Source organism: Vulpes lagopus, chromosome X (genome assembly GCF_018345385.1).
Source record: "Vulpes lagopus strain Blue_001 chromosome X, ASM1834538v1, whole genome shotgun sequence".
Classification (NCBI taxonomy): Eukaryota; Metazoa; Chordata; class Mammalia; order Carnivora; family Canidae; genus Vulpes; species Vulpes lagopus.
Window position 1 is genome coordinate 82580982 of NC_054848.1, and position 21218 is coordinate 82602199.

A 21218-nucleotide genomic window follows, 5' to 3' on the forward strand; every position below is an offset into this window, starting at 1 on the left:
AATTCCCCATCTCAGATTTCTCCCATTTCTTTGATCTGTCATGACCCCTACAGGCATTGTTTGGTGCTGCTACCAGGGCACTAAATAGAAGACAAAAACACCAAATGCGCATTACAGGCATGCCTACTTATTTACTAGAAGACCATAGTTGTGTCTGAAGCCATCCCACGCAACCCACAGAGTATTTACTTGCAGGGAGCCCCCTCCTTGCTTCTTTCTCTCTGACAGAGACAGTGAGGGTAGGCTCTAGTGACATCCCATTCCAGAATGTGCTATGTGGGGGTCCAGCTGCCAAATTACCTTCCATTCAATCTGACAAGTATTTATTGAGCACCTACTGTGTGCCTATTGCTCAGCAAGTTCCTCCAGAGACTCCTGGGGTCTCCAAACAATACAGCCTAATCCTGCCACAGCAGGAACTCAACATTATTGCACTGGCTTTGTTCTGAAGGTTAGGCTGTGCTGAGATTACAGCCTGCAAACTTCATTCAACTCCTTTGGCTTGGAAATAAGGCTGAATTTTCAACAAAAGTGGATAGTTGAATCAGCCTGAGGCTTTAATTCAGTGCATATTCTCATTTGAATTTTGGAGTTACCTTGTGTGCATCAGAAGGGTACAATACCTTGCTTACCTTCCGCAGAAGGTTCCTCTTGGGAGAGTCTTAGCGTTTCCAAGATGTCATTAACACCGTAATCTGTCACTTTCAGTACAAAACGCCCATCTACCACACAGTTCCGAGATTTCAGCCTCCCATGAGCAAACTCTCTGTGGTGTAAGTACTTCATGCCCTGCAGATGATATAAACAGGATTTCCTTAGTAACTTATTTAACTATTTTGTGCTTTTAGAGCCAGTTTCTGAGCTTGTTAATGGCATGAGCTATTATGGTCCAGAATTCAGCCCCTTTTCCCTTATATGCAGGCAAAGCAAAACTTTGACAACAAGAATTATTTCCAGGTCCCTTCCAGCTCTAAAATTGTATGCTTTTGATGAAGAATCCTATCTTGTGTGTATAGAGAATTGTATGTTATTGGGAGATTTATTAACATTTCAAACATAGGATGGATCTATACATATAAAATTTCTGAGAATTGGAAGATTCTGATTTTTCTCCCCCAAAAAAGTCTCGCCTGACTTTCATCCACTGTTGGCAGAATGGAAATTGGTATATACTTTCTTGTGGGCAGTTTGGCAATAGGTATCAAAATTGAAAGCATGCACCCTGTGACCTAGGGAGTTTGCTTCTTCTCTAAAGAGATGCTTGTACATCTGCACAAGGAGACATACACAAGAATACTTAAGGCAGCTCCACTTCATAATATTATATAATTAAAAATACAATGAGTACCTGTCAAGAAGGGACTGTCCAAATTGTGGTGCATCCAAACTACAGAATATTCTGCAATAATTAAAAATAATAAAATAAATCTGTATGTACTGACAGGAAATCATCTCTAAACCATAAAGTAAGTGAAAAATAGAAAGGGGCAAAACTATGTGACAGTGTGTATTTTTAAAAACAAATAAAATCTATAATGTATGTAAATATACATGAGATGAATTGTAAGGTTAATCACCAAACTGTCAGCAGTGGTTAGCTCTGGGCAAGGATATGAAGGAGGGTTGAGTAAATATTATTATTTTTCCCACATATATTTATATCACTTGATTTAATACATTATTTTTGTAATTAAAAGTAGACAATAAAAAAGAAGAAAGCTGAATACTGCTGATCTCTGCAGCTTGCCTGGCAATTCTATATGACATTCAAATGTAATCTACCAGGACTTTATCAGATGGGTTTACTCATTCACATATAAATACAATTCATGTTCTAGTGCAATCATCTCAGAACTGTTTATGTTGAGCCCTTTTAAGTATCTGGCACTGTTTTGTGGCTTGACATCCCTTTGTATCTGTATGCTTTACATCTTGTCCCTCAGAAAGTCTGCAGTCCCCAGTACTTCCAAGCTGAGTCTGCAGTGGGTGAAATTTCCTCCGGGAGTTATCTAATTCTTGGGTTTCATTCATCATGGGCCTGAGAGGACTGTCATGTAGAAGTTTCTCCCTTAACTCATGGGACCTTGCTTATAGGATGAGTGGAAAGAGTACTAGAATTGAAATCAGGAGGTTTGAATTCTATTATCAGCTTTGCCACTTAATAGTTGGCTGATAACTATTTATTGAGCACTTCCTATGTATGGCAGACACTATATAACAGCGTGTACCTCGTTTAGCTTCTCTGAGCCTCTGTAAAAGGAGGATAATCATACTTATTTTATGGAGAATTGGAATGAGATAATGTCTATAAAGCTACCTTGAAAAGGGTTAGGCCACAGTATAAAGGTCAAGACTGGTCAATATGCAGGAGGCTCAACAAGTCATTGATTAACCAGTTCAGCCCCATAAAAATACACATAGACACAATTTGCATACTATTCCAAGGAGTTCATAGACTCCACTAAAGCCCATCCATAGACCCATTCATGAACCCCCTTAACTCTCATTAGTCTTGCCTCAGAGAATAGAAGTGCTGCCTGACAGACCCTATGGTCTTTTGGCTTTCTGGTCATGCGGAGTTCCATATCTACACCTATGTTGTGCAAAGACCTATCCCCTAGTTCTAGACTGAACCATCTGTTAGAAGGTGAAAACCAGGAGATAAGGCTAAGCAGCACTAAAGGATCTGTGAATGAATACTTTTCCCCATCCAGAAAGTAGAGAAATGGGATGGAAGGAAGGGCTGCTTAAGGCAAAGAGTGCTCAGTGACAATAGGAAGTAAGGACAAATTTGGCCCTCAAAATGGGGGAGAGGGGTAGGACAAGTAAATCCCTTCTATATCAGTACCTTATAACAGATATGGACAAAGGGACCATGAAAAGGGATGGGGGCAGACCCTAGGAAGGAAGGTGGAAGAGTGACATCATCACAATGATCCAAGGAAAACAAAATATCCCAAAATGTTTAAATTCGAATCTATAGTGAAAATCCAAGATTTCCTCAGTCTTTCCATTAACCTTGATGAGATCCAGCAGGAGTGATGATTTAAACATCCAGTCAAGTTTCACATCCTGATTTGTCAATATGTCTTCTAAGCTCCTTCTGGAACAGAATTCTGTCACAATGGCAAACATCCCTGAATCATAGAAGAAGCCCAATAAAGGGTTAATATTCTCATGACGCAGGTCCTTGATCTGGAAACAGAGGGAGAGAGGAAATTCACAACTGTCGTTTTACAATGGGGGACCAGAGTTTAGGGCACATGCCTTCTCTTCAAACTTCCTATGACTGTTTGCTGTGAAAAGCTGAATGTTGGGCCCCATGATCTCCAACCCCTCACTATTCCTGTGATTGTTATGTTATATGGAAAAAGGGAGATTATTCAGGTAGGCCTAATCTGCTTGTATGAGCTCTTCAAATCAGAAGAGGAGGGAAGAGGGGATCCCTGGGTGGCGCACTGGTTTGGCGCCTGCCTTTGGCCCAGGGCGGATCCTGGAGACCCGGGATCGAGTCCCACGTCTGGCTCCCGGTGCATGGAGCCTGCTTCTCCCTCTCCCTCTGCCTGTGTCTCCGCCTCTTTCTCTCGCTCTGTGTATCTCTGATGAATAAATAAATAAAATCTTTAAAAAAAAAAAAGAAGAAGAGGAGGGAAGAGAGGAAGTCAGAGATATTCAAAGTAGGAGGACTCAATTTTTGGCTTTGAAGATGAAGGAAGGAGGCTATAAGCCAGGGACTGTGGGCAGCCTCTAGAAGCTGAGAACAGTTCTCAGCTGACAGCCATCAAGGAAATGGGGACTTCAGTCCTACAACTGTACAGAACCAAATTCTGCACACAACCTAACTGAGCCTAGAAGTGATTTTCCTCCAGAGACTCCAAATTAAAGCTGAGAATGACTGACACCTTGACTTGATCCTCATGTGATACTAAGTAGAGTACCCAACTGATCCCACTTAGACTTTTGATCTACAGAATAGTGAGATAATAAATGGGTTCTGTTTTAAGCCATTATGTTTGTGCTATTTTGGTATGACGATAAAGGTTCTACTCACCAATTCCACTATGTGTGTTGGGGGAAGAGGGTCCCCACACAACCAACCAATTCTCCAACACCAGCCAGGTGTCCTACAATTCAGCTCAATTCTGACACTATCTACCTGGAGATAGCATCAGATCCCAAAGGTTAAGGGTTCAATCCTACAAGATTCCCCCCAGCCCATACACACTTCAGACACCAGTAACAAGTCCAGGTTACCTGGGCTTCTACAAATAAGCTATAGATTAGAGATTCTAACAACCCTCACCTTCAGTTCAATTAATTTGTTAGAGTGGCTCACAGAACCCATAGAAACATTTTACTTACTAGATTACTAGTTTATTATAAAAGGATATAACTTAGAAACAGCCAGATGGAAGAGATGCATAGGACAAGGTATAGCAGAAAGATGTGGAGCTTCCATGCCCTCCCTAAATGCATGCCACTCTCCCCAAATCTCCACATGTTCACCAACCCAGAAACTCTCCAAACTCTGTCCTTTGAAGTTTTTATGAAGGCTTCATTACATAGACGTGATTGACTGGCCATCCATGATTGATTCAACCTTCAGCCCCTCTCCCCTCCCAGATAGTAGGGAGGAGGGGGTACTGAAAGCTCCAACCTTTTAATCAACTGGTTGGTTCTCAGGCAACCAGCACCCATCCTTAGGTGTGGTCTGAAAGTCTCATTAACATAACACAAGACACTTTACCATTCTTCTCACTTAGGAAATTCCAAGGGTTTTAGGAGCTCTGTGCTAGAAATATGAAGACCAAAGACATATTTTTTACTATAAATCACAATATCATAGGCACTGATAGAAAATCGATGCAGGGCAGCCCTGGTGGCTTAGCGGTTTAGCACCGCCATCACCCTGGGGTGTGATCCTGGAGACCCGGGATCAAGTCCCACGTCCGGCTCCCTGCATGGAGCCTGCTTCTCCCTCTGCCTGTGTCTCTGCCTCTCTCTCTCTGTGTGTCTCTCATGAATAAATAAATAAAATCTTTAAAAATAAAAAAAAGAAAATCGATGCAATGGTCAAAGAGGGAGATTTTACTTTTTTAAAAAAATTTATTTATTTATTCATGAGAGACACAGAGAGGGAGAGAGGCAGCGACACAGGAAGAGGGAGAAGTAGGCTCCAAGCAGGGTCTCCAGCATGATGCCCTGGGCTGAAGGCCGCGCCAAACCACTGAGCCACGGGGGCTGCCCAAAGAGGGAGATTTTAAAGAGAGATCTCTCCTGGCATATTGTAAGTGAATGCTAGGGCTGTGGCCTTCTTCCTGATTTTTTGGGGACTCTGGAATGGAGCTCAGTGAGCCAGGAGGACTAAAGAAGTTTAGTACAATGAAAAGTGGAATAGACTGTCTATTTGTGAATATTCAGGTAATAAAATAAATAGCCTACATAAACATCAGGCCAAACTCTACAAAATTTGTTTAGAAAAGGGATCCCTGGGTGGCGTAGCGGTTTGGCGCCTGCCTTTGGCCCAGGGCGCGTTCCTGGAGACCCGGGATCGAATCCCACATCGGGCTCCCGGTGCATGGAGCCTGCTTCTCCCTCTGCCTGTGTCTCTGCCTCTCTCTCTCTCTCTCTGTCTCTCTCTCACTATCATAAATAAATAATAAAAAAAAATTTTAAAAAAACAAAAAAAACCCCACCAAATTTGTTTAGAAGAAACATCTAGAATTCTGACTATATTTTCCTTTTGCATCATTAATGTTTTCACTAATGCAAGAAGCATTTAGTGTGTGCCCACAATGTCCAAGGCACTGGGCTTCATGCTAGAAATGCAGAATTAAGCAAAATGAAATAACTGTCCTGGAAGAACTCACATTCAAAAGGGGGTGATAGACAAATAAGCTGACAGATGTATTTTACTGTAAAATGTATTCTTATGGAAGGGAGAATGGCATGCTGGGGGAGCTCAGTTATTTATAGCCTGAAGGATCAGAGAAGGCTTCCTGGAAGAGGTAATGTCTTGACTGTCATGAAGGACAAGTAAGAGTTGAGCAGGTGAAAGTGACAGGGTGGGAATGGCTGAAAGTAAGAGCATGTTATGTTGAGGAAATTGTAACAGGTTTAGGGTGGCCAGAACAGAGTGCAAGGGAAAGGAGATAAGACACAAGATAGACAGGAACCACATCCCACGGGTCTTTGAAAACCTTGCTATGGTATTTGAAATTTATATCATGGGCACTCAATAATTGCTATCTATTACTCTTACTATTTAATAGGGGATGAGAGGGAAAAAGTTTTCATAATCACTTCCAGATTTCTACCTGGATTCCTGGGTAGATAGCAGTGCCATACATCAATATAGGGAATTCAGGGATGGTTTAGTAATGGATATGTAGGTGTCCCACTCATATCACCTTTACTATGCATTCCCCAGACACTGTGAATGTTGGCTAAGAACTCACAGCTATTCCATTCTCAGGAAAATTGTCCTAGAGCCCAAATCAAATGGAAGTCAACTTACCTTAAAGGTTAAGTCCCACCCACAGACCTTAGCCAATGACTGACTGCCTAGGGCTGGTACAAAATCCAACTCCCTAGCCTCAAGGTGGGACACATGGTATAACTTGCACTCCAGCATTTCTCCCATGAGATCATACTGAAGCTAGAAGCTAGTCTCCAGCAGAGATCACATACTTGCTGAGCTATCCTGCTTCTCTCACTCCCTTTCTCTTGGAGCATTCTCCCAATGAGTAATTTGAACAAGAAACTCCATGTCAGGCTCAGCTTTTAGAGAATCTGACCTAAGGCAGATGGGAAAACAAAATTTTGGTGGTGGGGAAGTCTGATTAATTCAGTTTGGGACATCTTAAAAATGAGGTGCCTGTGGGACATCAAGGAGGAACTATTCCACAGTTGGATATTCAGGGTTTGGAGATCAGGAAAGAAGTCTGATCTGGATAAATAAACTTGGGAACTATAAGCATGCAAAGCATGGTACATGAAATTAATGGGAGTGGATAAGATAGCCCAAGGAAAACATACAGAATAAAAAGAGAAGAGAGAAATATCAACATTTTTAAAATGGAAAAGGAAGAACATCCTGTATAGACTTAGAAATGAGGCCAGGGAAGTGGAGAAAAGATTATTTAGAGCAATTTTATAAACACCATAGGAAGAGTTTCAGGAAATTGAGGTAAATGCCAGAAAGAATTTCAGGAAAATGTTATAAATGTCAGAGAAATCGGATGAAGATGAAGATGGAATAGCATCTGATGAATTTGACCAGTAGTAAATCATTAATTATTCTGAAACATCATATAAATATGTTTACACAGATATACAAATATATATATATATATATATATATATACACACACACATATAAAATATGTAGAATAGAGTAGATATATACATTTAAGCTGAGAGTTACCAGCCAACATTCACAGCAGCTGGGGTGGATATATAATAGAATAATTTGTGATTTAATCCTTTCCCTTATTTCCCACATAAAATATGTGCACTTCATGTAAGAAATAATAGAAAGGATTAAATCACAAATTATTCTATTTTGAGCATTGAGAGTATGGTGGGACATTTATTGAGATGGAGTACACTGGCTTGGTATATAAGCCTACTTCTCCAACAGGGTGATCCAAGCCAAAGTTAAATTATCCCTAAGGTGAATGGTAGCTATTGACCATTAAAGTTGCCTTTTAAGCATAAAAGCCTAGCACTCCTTACAAGTTACTTAGTCCAATGCAGCTTAAACCAGCTAAGGCAGACAAGGAAATTCAGCCCATACGTAGCAAAGTGGGCACTCACTATTAAGGTTTTATTGTGCCATCGCTTATGGACCAAGGAGCCCAAACTATTGAGTTCTAAACCTCTTGGAAGACAGAATACAAAGTGGATGTATCTGCTAGCTATTCAACACAAACCTATTTCTTTTTCTTATTGGGAAAACAATTAGTCCATATTTTACAACCTCCCTTGGAGCTAAGTGTAGCCATATGACTGAATTTTAAGCAGTGAAATATAAGAGGAAGTAATATGTGCCAATTCTAGGTTAAGGATTTTAAGAAGTAACTATATGCCTTTCATGTTATTTTTCACTTGTATAGATGAATGCAGATGATGACAGGGTCCTAGGAGATGGCATAGCCATAAAATGGTTATATACTGGGTCCCTGAATCCCTGTATTGGAAGGAAGTCACCAGCCAACAAAGAACACCTACCTTGCACTGTTATTTGGATGAGAATTAAACTTCTGCTGTGTTTGAGACATTAAATATTTGGGGGTCTATTTGTTATAGCATCTAGATTTACACTAGTAGCCCTAGAATGGAAAAAGTTCAGGCCTAGGTTTTCCCTGGATCTTTACAGTCATATGTCCTCAGCTACAACCAATAGAGAAGAGCACATATAGGAACCAGGTAGGTACCTACATGCAGTCATGTCCTGCTGACATTTTGGACAACCCCAGGAAGCAGAGAATGTTTGGAACACCTTTTGTAGCAAGATGGTCATCTGAACATTTCCTGGGTAGGCATGTACTTTACCCCTTCAATAATATACCCTGAAGTGGTTATCATCAAATGTTCAAGAGTTAAATTGTCCTATCTCCCAAGATGTTAGTACTGCATCTGATGTGAAACCTTTTAGCATACAGTCACCAGAGAAACCTGCTCCTAAGTCAAACATTAGCTTAAATGATCTTAAAGATGTCTTTAACTGTTTGACAATGTTTCTGGGACATTGTAACATCAGAAAAATGCCTACTTGCACCACAGCTGCGATACCATCCTACTGGTGGGTATGGACCCTTATGAAAATTTAATTCTCTACATTAGTGCCTGCCATTACCATGTCAACCATTGCTACGTATTCTGGCAATAAGATTTTCTATCTCCATGGACTAAATGGCTGCTATGTCTTCTTCCTCTGTTTCATTTTATTTTTTTTGTTGTTGTTGTAGAGAGCTATTGTTCAAGACCTCCTTGTATCAATCTATTCACTCTTTACCACCCAGAGGTCAATGGTCATATAGAACATATTAACCAGGTACTAGCAGATTTCTGATGCTATGTTTCCTGTAAGTAACACTTCATTAATTTAATAAATGTGTATTGAGCAACTTACTCTATGTTAGACACTGAGGTGAGGGCTGGAAACAAATGGTGAGCAAAATATTACATGGTCCCTGACTTCTTAATTACATAATTACATGAAGAAATGTAAATTTGTAACTCTGACAAGTCCTCTAAAGGAGAGATATACAATGTAAGTATGTATAATTGGGGCTGTGACCAATCAGGGAGGTTGAGGGAGAGTTCCTGGGAAGTGACAGTTGAGCTGGGAGCTAAAAGATATGAGGAGTTAACCAGGCAAGGAAGGGAGAGAAAAGTATTCCAGAGATTGGAATAGCATGTGAAAAGGTTCTGTGCTAGGTGTATATCACAATACAAGGACTAAAAAAGAGCCAGTGTGGCTGATGGAGAGAGGGTAAGAGAAATACTGTAGTATGAGATAAGGCTGAAGAGGCAGAGCAGAGCCAGACCATGGAGGATCTAATGGACTATTTTAGGTAGGTTTTTCTTGATATCAACGGCAATTAGAGGTACATCTATACCATGTAAGATACAATAAGTCATGGCAGACTACCATTCCTGATACCACAACATTAAAAAGCCAAACTGCAAAAATATAATATTTTTAAATACAACAAGGATATGCATACACAAAATAAAGGAACTAAAACTAAGAAGGGCAGGAACCCTTCTGAGATAAGCAGATTTTTGCCAGTCATTTTCTTCCCCGGGGACATTTGCTAATCCTTGTCACAAGCTGAAGATCAGGTTTAGTCTAGGAAAAGGGCTTTGCTGGGAAAAAGAGAAAATTAGCAAAGTTCCAGCAATTGTGAAGTACTGGTATAACAATTAATAAACTTTAGGAGACCTAAATGTGAGATGGTTCTCCCCTACCCCAGTATATATTCTGAGTTTGGACGCTACAGGGAAGACTAGGAAGCTTCCGTAAGGTGAGATGACATCTCCTTTAGTATCCCAATATTTAGGACACAAAGTCTCACTGTAAGAGTAAGGCCTGCCACAAATAGATGGCTGAACTTATCCTCAAAATATTTGCCTAATTTGGAAGCATCATAGGGTAAGGGTAGAGGCCAAAGGGTAAAGCTCAAAGGCTCTGAAGCATCATCTGGACATAGTCAATCTTTCAAAGTGGAGAGCTCTGCAGGCTTTTAGAGGGATATGCTCGGGAAACATAACAGAATTAAAGATGCACTAAGTCTAATTAAAACTACAACATAGCTTCCATTCAGCTCAGTCTCTGATTAGATTAATGTGTTTACTCTTTCACTCTACCCACCTAACTGATGAAAAGAGAAAACTCTCAATGGTAGAACATATTATCTGGAGCCTCTACAATGTCTTTATATAAAATGTCTACTACATAATAAAAAAAAATCACTAAACAGTTGAAGAGGCAAAAACAAAGGAGACAGATGACAAAGGAACAGGTCTTTAAATAATGCATAGACCAAAACCCCCATAAAATATGGATCAATATTTTTTAAACCATGAAAACATGAAGGCAGTGGAGAGTGACCAAATGCACAAATGCAGGTGAAGGTAAACCTGAAAAAACACAGTACAATAGGTAAAATTCATATTTGGGTTTTTTTGTTTTGTTTTGTTTTGTTTTGTGAGAGTGTATTCTCCAAACTGCATATGACTTGAAGGCAGAAACTGCATCCTGGCAGGTTCGAGGCATCAGAAGGCAAAGTCTGGAGCCAACAGAATAGTTAGAAAGTTAGGGAAGAATTCCTGGAAGGTAATGTGCTATAGGGCAAGTTCAATCACCAAATATACATATAAAATTTGCTCAAAACTATATTTATCATGGTGAGCATCTCATAAAATATATAATTATGAATTACTGTGTTGTATACCTGAAATTAATATAACATTGTATGTCAATTATACTTCAATTAAATTTTTTTTCAATCTGCCCAAATCCTTGGCTGAATGTTGATCTTTGCATGCATGAGAAAGATCCCAGGTACCTCATAAAAAGGCAACAAGTAAACCTGTAATATCAGACCAGAGATTTTAGTTACTACATACTACATGGGAGAAGAAGTTGAAAATTGAGTCTAGCCAAGATAACTATCTGCAAAAACAAAATATCATTCTTCAGAGCAATCTAACGGAATCCAGAATTTCTAAAATGTACCATTCATAATGTTAGCAATCAACAAAAAGCCTTAGATATGCAAAGAATCAGGAAAATGTGACCTATACACAAAAAATAAAGACAGTCAATAGAAATCAACCCTGAGATGATACAGATGTTGCAACCAACAGAAAAGAACATTATTTTCTTTTTTAAAAATATTTTTTTATTTACTCATGAGAGATACAGAGAGAAAGGCAGAGACATAGGCAGAGGGAGAAGCAGGCTCCCCACGGGAAGCCTGATGCAGGACTCACTCCCAGGACCCTGGGATCATGACCTGAGTCAAAGGCAGATGCTCAACCACTGAGCCACCCAGGTGCCCCCAGAAAAGAAGCAGATATCCCAAATATATTTGAGGACTTAAAAGACAATATATGCAAAATGAATATACAGATAGGGAACATCAGCAGAGACACAAATTCTATAGCTAGAAAATATAAAATTCACTAGATTGGCTTAGGAGATGACAGAAAAGTCAATGAACTTGAGGAGAGATCAATAAAAAATACATTAATCTGAACAACAGAGAGAAAAAAAATTGGGGATAAAAAATAAGTAGAGTCTCCAGGATCTGTAGGACAATATCAAGTGTAGCACATACATAACTTCAGTTACAAAAGGATACAAGAGAGAATGGAAAATAAAAAATTAATAAATGGTGGCCCCAAACTTCTTGAATTTGTTGAAAGATGTCAATTTAAATATTGAAAAAACACAAGCAACGTAGTAACATCACACTCAAACTCCTGCCATTTGAAAATCAGCTTAGGGCAGCCCTGGTGGCTCAGCGGTTTAGCGCCACCTTTGGCCTGGGGCATGATCCTAGAGACCTGGGATGGAGTCCCACGTCAGGCTCCCTGCGCGGAGCCTGCTTCTCCCTCTGCCTGTCTCTCTCTCTCTCTCTCTCTCTCTGTCTCTCTCTCTGTGTGTGTGTGTGTGTGTGTGTGTGTCTCATGAATAAACAAACAAAATCTTTAAAAAAATAAACTTAAAGATCCAAGAGTCTTAGTGACCTTCAGATTAAATACAAAGAAACCTACACCTAGACACATTACAGTCAAACTCCTGAAATCTAAATATAAACTTTTGAAGGCAGTCAAAGAATATATTTTTTAAAAACTCATTATTTAAAAAAAAATCACAGAAAATCAGAAATAGGGTCATGTGTGAAAAAAACCTTCAGATAACATCAAACCCAATAGTAAAGCGTTAAACTGTTTTCCTCTCGAGCCGAGAGAAAGGCAAGGACGTCTTTCTTCACCAGTTCTACTCAAAAAAATTGTGAAAGCATCAAAATACTGATGGGAAAAATTAAAGAAAACTTAAGTGAAGATCTATACCATATTAATGGACTGGAAGACTTATTATTAAGATGTCCATTGTCACTAGTTGGTTTATAAATTCATACAATTTCTATCAAAAGTTGTCAAAGCCATTGCTTAAGTAAAAGAAGCTGATTCTAGAATTTACTGAAAATTAAAATGAATGATGCTACCCAAAATGATGTTGAAGAAAAAGAACAAGTTGGAGGAGTTTACACCACTTGACTTTAGGACTTACTCTAGAGCTATGATAATTAAGCAGTGTGATGTTGGCAGTAGAGTACATTAGTGTGTTAGTTAAACAGAGTAGAGAGTCCAAAAAATTATCCCCCCCACACACACATATATATATATATATATAGTCAGTTAATTTTTACCAAATTGGAAAGTTAACTCGATGGAGAAAGGAAAGCTTTTTTAAGCAGTTGCTACAGGAACAAAAGGAAAGCTTTTTTAACCAATTGCTACAGGAACCTGGCTATCTCTATGGAAAAACAATGAACCTTGATCACTATCTTGGTCCATACACAAAAACTAATTCAAAATGGGTCATAGTCCTAAATCTAGAATCTTGGAATAGACAAGGATTTCTGAACCACAAAATAAAACAACAGATTGAACTTCCTCAAAATAAAAAATTTTGCTCATCGAGAGACACCACTAAGAAAACAAACAAGACACAGACTGAGGAAAAATATTACAAAACACATATCTGACCAAAGGTTTATATCCAGGATACATGAAGAATGTCTACAATTCAAAAATTAAAAGACAAAAGAAACAATTTTTTCTTACATGGCAAATATTTGAATGGGCAATTCACAACAGAAGATACACAGAAATATTATAAACGTATGAAAAAGTGCCCAACAATTTTAGCCATCAAGAAAATGCAAATTAAATCCACAATAAGATACCACTTCACAGATACCAGAAAAGCAAATATCAAAAAGACAGATGCTGCTTAGAATTTAGAACAAATGGAACATCCATACATTTCTGTTAGTATAAAATGTTGTAACCAATTAGACGGAAGAACTGTTTGGATGTTTCATATAAAGTCACCTGTATCTGCTCTTTGACTCATTTAATCTATCTTTTTTTTTACAGATTTTATTTTCTTAACTGATCCCTACACCTAATTTGGAGCTTGAGCTCATAAACCACAGATCAAGAGTTGTATGTTCTACCAACTGATCCAGCCAGGCACCTTTCAGTTAGTCCATTCTTATGTATTTACCAGAGAAAATGAAAATATATGTTCACAAAAATACCCAAAAATATTTGTAGTTGCCAATTAAAAGATGCTCAACATCACTAATCATCAGAGAAGTGCAAATCAAACCCACACTGAAATATCATGTCAAACCCATTAGAGTGGCTACTATAAAAATTTTTTTTAAAAACCAAACCCAGGGCAGCCCGGGTGGCTCAGCGGTTTAGTGCCGCCCAGGGCCTGATCCTGGAGACCCGGGATTGAGTCCCACGTCGGCCTCCCTGCATGGAGCCTGCTTCTCCCTCTGCCTGTGTTTCTGCCTCTCTCTGTGTGTCTCTCATGAATAAATAAATAAAATCGTTAAAAAAAAACCCAAACCCTAAAATAATAAGCGCTAGCAAAAATATGGAGAAATTAGAAGCCTTGTGTACTGTTGATAGGATTGTGATGAAATGGGACGACCACTATGGAAAATTTTATGAGATTCCTCAAAAAATAAAAAACAGAGCTACCATATGATTCACTAATCCCACTTCAAGGTATAAACCCAAAGAATTGAAAACAGTCTCAGGTATTTGCACACCCATATTCATAGCAGCACTATTCACAATGGCCAAGAAGGTGAAGCAACCAAAATGTCCATCAGGAATTGAGCGAGGGGCACCTGGGTGGCTCAGTGGTTGAGCGTCTGCCTTTGTCTCAGGTTGTGATCCCAGGGTCCAGGGATCAAGTCCTGCATCCGGCTCCCTGCGGGGAGACTGTTTCTCCCTCTGCCTACATCTGTCTCTAGAAAGTAGAATGGTGTTAGCAGGAACTGGGGGGAGGTGGAAAAGAGAGTTGTAGCTTAATGGGTAGAGTTTCAGATTTGCAAGATAAAAAATGTCTGGAGATCTGTTTACAACAATGTGAATATACTTCATATAACTGAACTGTGTATTTAAAAATAGGTAAGGAGTGCACTTGTGATGAGCACTGAGTATTATATGTAACTGATGAATCACTAAATTCTACACCTAAAATTAAAGTTGACTTTTTGTAAAAAACAAAAAAAGTTGATTTTTTATAAAAAAAGAGGTAACATGCTAATTTTGTGTTTTTTTCACCATTAAAAAAGATTATACTTTCCTTATTCATTACACCAAAAACCTAGAGACTAGCCAAATGTTCAGCAGCAGGAGAAACAAATTATGATATATTTATAAAATGAAATACTACTTAGCAATTAAAAAAATGAAATATTATTATATTCAAAAACATGAATTAATCTTAAAAAGTACGATATTGAGAAAGAAAAGCCAGGCACATAAGAATACATATTGTAGTATTCTATTTATATGAAATCTAAGAACAAAAAACAATACCATTTTATGATGACAGAAATCAGAACAGTGGTTTCCTCTGGGCTAGGGACAATGACTGAGAAGGGAAACAGGGAGCTTTCTAGGGTGATGAACATATTCTATATTTTGTTTTGGGGAGTGGTTACACAGATGTATACAATTGTCAAAATTCACTGACTAGTACATCTAATTAAATCTGAATAAAAAAATCTATTTTAAAAACACAATGATACTACATGAAATAAACCAGTCACAAAAAGACAAAGGCTGTGTGATTCCACTCTCATATGCAATAGCTAAAGTAGTCAAATTCACAGAAACAAAACAGAATGGTGGTCACAAGGAGCTGGAAGGGGCTGGGTAGGATAGTTGTTTAATGATATAGAATTTAAGTTTTGCAATCTGAAAGAGTTGTGACAATCTGTTGCAGAATAATGTAAATATTCTTGACACCACTGAATTATATACTCAGGAACGCTAAATTTTGTTATGTCTTTATCATCATTAAAAATAAAAATTTAAGGGATGCCTGGGTGATTCAGTTGGTGAAGTGTCTGACTTTTGATTTCAGTTCAGGTCATGATCTGAGGGTCAGGAGATCCAGTCCTGCATTGGCCTTCTGCACTGGATGTGGAGCCTGCTTGGGATTCTCTCTCTCCCTCTGCCTCTCAACTCCCACCCCCACTGGTGCACTCTGCTCTCTCTCATTCTCTCCCAAAAAAATTTAAACAAAAATGAAAAATTAAAAAAAAAAAAAAAACAATGAGGGGGTGCCTGGCTGGTTCCAGTGGTAGAGCATGCAACTCTTGATTTCAGGGTCATGAGTTCAAGCCCCACCTTAAGGATAGAGTTTACTTATTTTACTTAATTAAAAAAATTTTAAACCAATGAGATACCCCTGTAAACCCATTAGAATGGCTAAAACTATAAAGACAATCAAATATTGTTGATGATGTAAAGCAAAGGCAGCTCTCATAACTTGCATGTAGGAAATTAAAATGGGAAAAGATTTGATAGTGTCTTGTAAACTTAAGTGTACACTATACATCAACATAGAAATTCAACTCCTAGGTGTTTAACCAAGAGAAATTAAAATATGTGTCCGGGGGATCCCTGGGTGGCGCAGCGGTTTAGCGCCTGCCTTTGGCCCAGGGCGCGATCCTGAAGACCCCGGACCGAATCCCACGTCGGGCTCCCGGTGCATGGAGCCTGCTTCTCCCTCTGCCTATGTCTCTGCCTCTCTCTCTCTCTCTCTCTCTCTCTCTCTCTCTCTCTCTGACTATCATAAATAAATAAAAAATTAAAAAAATAAAATAAAATAAATAAAATATGTGTCCTTAAAAAAGACTTGTAAAAAAAAGAGAGAGAGAGACTTGTAAAAAGCATATTCCTAGCAGCTTTATTCACAATAGACAAAACTGGAATCAGCTCAAATGCCCATCAACAGGAAAAGACATAATTAAATTGTGCTGTATTCATATGATTGAATAATACTCGTCAATGAAAAGAACAAGCTATTTATACACACACAATAACATGGATTAGTATCAGCTGGGAGGCTATATGATACCACTTCTATGAGGTTATAGAAGAAGCAAAATTAATGTAAGGCAAGAAAAACCCTGGAATAGTGGTTCCCTCTTTTGGGGGGTGGGCACAAATTTACTGAAGAACACAAATGACCTTCTCCTGCTGATGAATATTTGGCTAGTCTCTAGGTTTTTCTGGAGAGAAAGAAATGTTTCTTATCCAGGATCAGCAATCTTCTGTAAAGCTACATATAATAAATATTTTATTCTTTGCAGATCATATATTGTTTCTATTGCATAATCTTTATTTTCCTTTTTTTGTTGTTTTTTACAACAACTTAAAAATGTAAAAAACATTTTTAGCTCCCAGGCTATGAAAAACAGACCATGGCCAGATTTGGTCCAGGGGCCATAGATTGCTGATCCCTATTTCATATCATGATAATGGTCTAGACTATCTGGGTGTATCCCTTTATCAAAATTACATATCTATAATATGGGCACTTCAGTGTATATAATTGTACATAAAAAATAGAGAACTGCAAAACAATAACAACAGCAATAATAACCAAGTTAGAGATGAAATAATAATGTTAGAATGTTGATAATTTTTTTGAAGCGGGGTGATGGGCAAATGGAGTTTGGTTATATTATTCTGTTTCTTTTCTATGTGTTTGCTACTTTCCATAATAAGAAGTTTTTGAAAAGGAAAGAAAGACTTCCAGGATGTAGCTGAAGCAGTACTTAAGGGAATTTTTTAGCTTTAAGTGACTATAAAAGAAAATAAAGGGTAGCCCGGGTGGCTCAGCAGTTTAGCGCCGCCTTCAGCCCAGGGTGTGGTCCTGGAGACCCGAGATCGAGTCCCGCGTCAGGCTCCCTGCATGGAATGGAGCCTGCGTCTCCCTCTGCCTGTGTCTGTGCCTCTCTCTCTGTGTGTGTCTCTCATGAATAAATAAACAAAATCTAAAAAAATAAGGGAAAAGAAAATAAGGAAGGCTTCCAGTTCAAAAAATTAGAAAAAGAGCAACGAATTAAAAACACAGAAAGTAGGGTGCCTGTGTGGCTCAATCAGTTAAGCATCTGCCTTCAGCTCAGGTCAAGATCCCAGGGTCCTGGGATTGAGCCCCTTTTCTGGCACCCAGCTTATCAGAGCATCTGCATGTTCCTCTCCCTCTGAGCTGGTGCTCTCACTCTCTCTGTCTCTCTCAAATGAATAAAAAATCTTTAAAAGAAAACACAGAAAGGAGAATGAAGGAAATAATAAGAATATAAATCAATGAAATAGAAAGCAGACATACACTTGAGGAAAATCAACAAAGCCAGAAGTTGATCCTTGGAAAAGATTTTAAAAATCGGTAGTCCTCTAGCAAAATTGATCAAGAAAGAGAAAACGCAAATTATCAATATCAAGAATGCAAAGGGGGCATCACTATAAATCCTAAAGCTACTTAGAATATTGCATGAGCATATTAGATACTTCTTTGTGCCAGTAACTTTCACAGAATATATGAAATGGCCAATTTTCTTTTAAGCTATAACTTACCAAAAGTGGTACAAAAGGAAATAGAATGTTTGAATAGTCTACTATCTATTCCAGAAATTGAACCTGTAATTTAAAATCTCCACACAAAAAAAAGCAATATGAATCTATTTAAAGAGAGTTAAGTAGAAAACTGACAAGATCAGATTCTATTTTGAAAAGACCACTTTGCAAAGTGGAGGAGATGTGAGAATGATAAAAGTATATGTGGATAGAGTAGTTAAAAGATAATTACCAGTGGTTGCCAGGGATTAGGGAGAGGGAGGTATGAATAAGCGGAGCAGGGGATTTTTAGGGCATTGAAACTATTCTGCATGTTGCTATTATGGCAGATACATGTCATTATACATTTGTCAAAACCCATAGAACAGACAACACCAATGGTGAGCCCTAATGTAAACTGTGAACTTTGGGTGATAATGATATATCAATGTATGTCCAGCAGTTATGACAAATGTACCACTCTGGTTTGGGGTGGTGATAGTGGGGGAGTCCATGCATGTAGCTTGGGCAGTAGGCATATGGGAACTCTGTACCTCCAGTTCAATTTTGTTGTGAACCTAAAATAGTTTTTAAAAAAATTACTTCTCTTGAAAAAATAAAGGACAATTGCAATAGCTCTGGTGGAAGTTGATAATGGCTTAGAGAAGGATGGTAATAGTCAAAATAGAAGAAAAGAAGAACATTGGAGGTTGAAGGAGAAGGGAGAATCTTTGAAGTATGAGTTGAAGAGAGTAAACTAACCAATAAAGTATAATGGACTTAATGAACAGTGATAAGGGACATTTTAAGATGAGAAACATGAATTTATAGTGAAAACAATATACCTTGTTGCATGACTTTCTGCTACAATACTTGGCTATTTGAGAGCAGGCACAAAGTGAAGAGTTAGGATCATCCAGAATTTGGATTTTGTATATATGTTTGACCATAAAGGCAGAAATAAGAATGTGTTCAAACGATAGATTATGGAATCTAAGATGGACACAAGAGAAGACAAAAGAACGATTTATGGTTTGGAAGAAAGTAGAGGTCAGTAGACAGGAAGACCTGATGTAAAGTACACACAAGGTAAAAGAAAAGGAGGATACACTTCAAAGACTATGATGCCTGAATCTATGATTTTGGAGGTAAAGCACTTTCAGTAGCAATTATAGATTATGACAAAGCCCAAGGTACAATGATAGCAGTGGATGGCCAAGTGGAATGGAAGAAGAAATGATTAGAGATCATATGGCAAGGAACTAAACAGCTAAGGTATTAGATGGCACTGGGAATATGCCAATTGGTTACAGATGGTAGGGAAGAACATGACCTTGGAGATACAGCCTGATTTTCCTACACACACTTTTGCAGAAACTGCGGCCCTAAAAGGATGTTGAAAGTCATCAATCCTTTGGCCTTCTAACTCCAGCCATTTGCCTTTCAAGAATATCCATCTCACTGTGCAGGGCTCTTTTCTACAGGTGGCTTACCAAGATCTGCTTTCCATTCTGGCTCCTGGTATCCAGTCTCAACATACTAAGATCATGAAGGCATGTAAGTGGTCAAGGCAGTGTTAGAGGCACAGTCAGTTCCACCTCCTGCTTCATAAAAGTATTGAAATGAATTTGGGCCTTTCACGTGGTAAATGCTGGAAAACTCGGGCCTTCCCCCTAGAGTTGAGTTGCTATCTGCACCTGACATGGCCATATGAGTCAGTAAAGGGACACATAAAAAGATGTCATGAGAATAATGGGAGCCAGTTTTCTCACTATTAAAGAACGGAGTTACAATATGGAAAGGAGAAAGGACAAAATGAACTCTGTGGCACTCAATTATAGTTGGAAGTATTAATATGAATTCATGATTTTAGATAGATGACAGATAGATAAATGATAGATTTGAATAAAATAAAAGTCCATACATGCACACAGGTATAAATATATAAACAAATAAATAAATGGTGGAGAAGGTAAGGCTCTTTCTTACAACACAATACCAACCAATAAACAAAGAACACTGGAGTTAGAAAACCAATGGATGCTAAAATTAATGAGCAAAAGTTTGATGAGAAACAAGGTATTTACACAGACTTAAAGTATCTGTTTACAGATTATGTATTAATTACAGTGGGGGGAAAATAAATTTATTATTAAAAAATAAAAAAAATAATAATTACAGTGGGGGAAAGACAGTAACTCAATACTGGAGAAATTTAGTAGATTTTGAAACCATCTAAACTAAGTAATCAAAATTAACATCAGCAATAATGGGACAATTGATATTGTGTGCCTCCTGATAAAAAGCACTGAGAAGAACACATCACTTCTGTAGTATTCTAGCTAAAGATGCATAACATAAATCTAACCATGAGGAACATGGGATAAACCCAAATTGAGGGACATCTACCAAGTAACTGACCTGAATTCTTAAAAAAATCCAGGTGAAGAAAAAACAAAGAAAGGCTAAGAAACTGTTCCAGATTAAAGGCAATAAGGAGCCATGACAACTAACCATAATGTGTGAGCCTAGATTGAAAACTGGCCTGGGGAATATTAGCTATCATGTGTTTTGACTATTGATAAAATATGGACAATAGAGGTACCTGGGTGGCCCAGTTGGTTAGCATCTGCCTTTGGTTTGGGTCCTGATCCCAGCGTCCCAGGATTGAGCCCTATATTGAGCTCCTTGCTCAGCAGGGAGCCTGCTTCTCCCTCTTCCTCTGCCCCTCCCCGTGCTCATGGACACCCTCTCTGTCTCAAATAAATAATCTTTTTAAAAATATGGACAATAGTTATATTATTGTATCAATGTTCAATTTTCTAATTTTGATCATTATACCATAGTTATATAAAAGAATGCCTTTTTGAGGAAATACACACTGATGTATTTTAGAGGTAAAAGTGGAGGATGTCTACATCTTACTCTCAAATGGTTCAGAAAAAATAATATACATAAGCTTATAAATAGAGAATGAAAAGCAATTAGGCAAAATGTGAACAATTGTTTAATCTAGGTAGGGTATACAAGAATTCCTT

The 21218-nt window shown here is 38.3% G+C and overlaps 1 protein-coding gene across 1 annotated transcript in view; it reads right to left on the reverse strand.

The window, feature by feature from the left end:
* GUCY2F (guanylate cyclase 2F, retinal) overlaps positions 1-21218 on the reverse strand; it is a 94968-nt gene that overhangs the window by 32028 nt on the left and 41722 nt on the right. The window contains exons 8-9 of the mRNA XM_041741930.1: positions 3019-3195; positions 633-789 (exon numbers count right to left, since the gene is read on the reverse strand). Coding sequence (XP_041597864.1) covers positions 633-789; positions 3019-3195 — 334 coding nt within the window. The remainder of the gene's footprint in view (positions 1-632; positions 790-3018; positions 3196-21218) is intronic.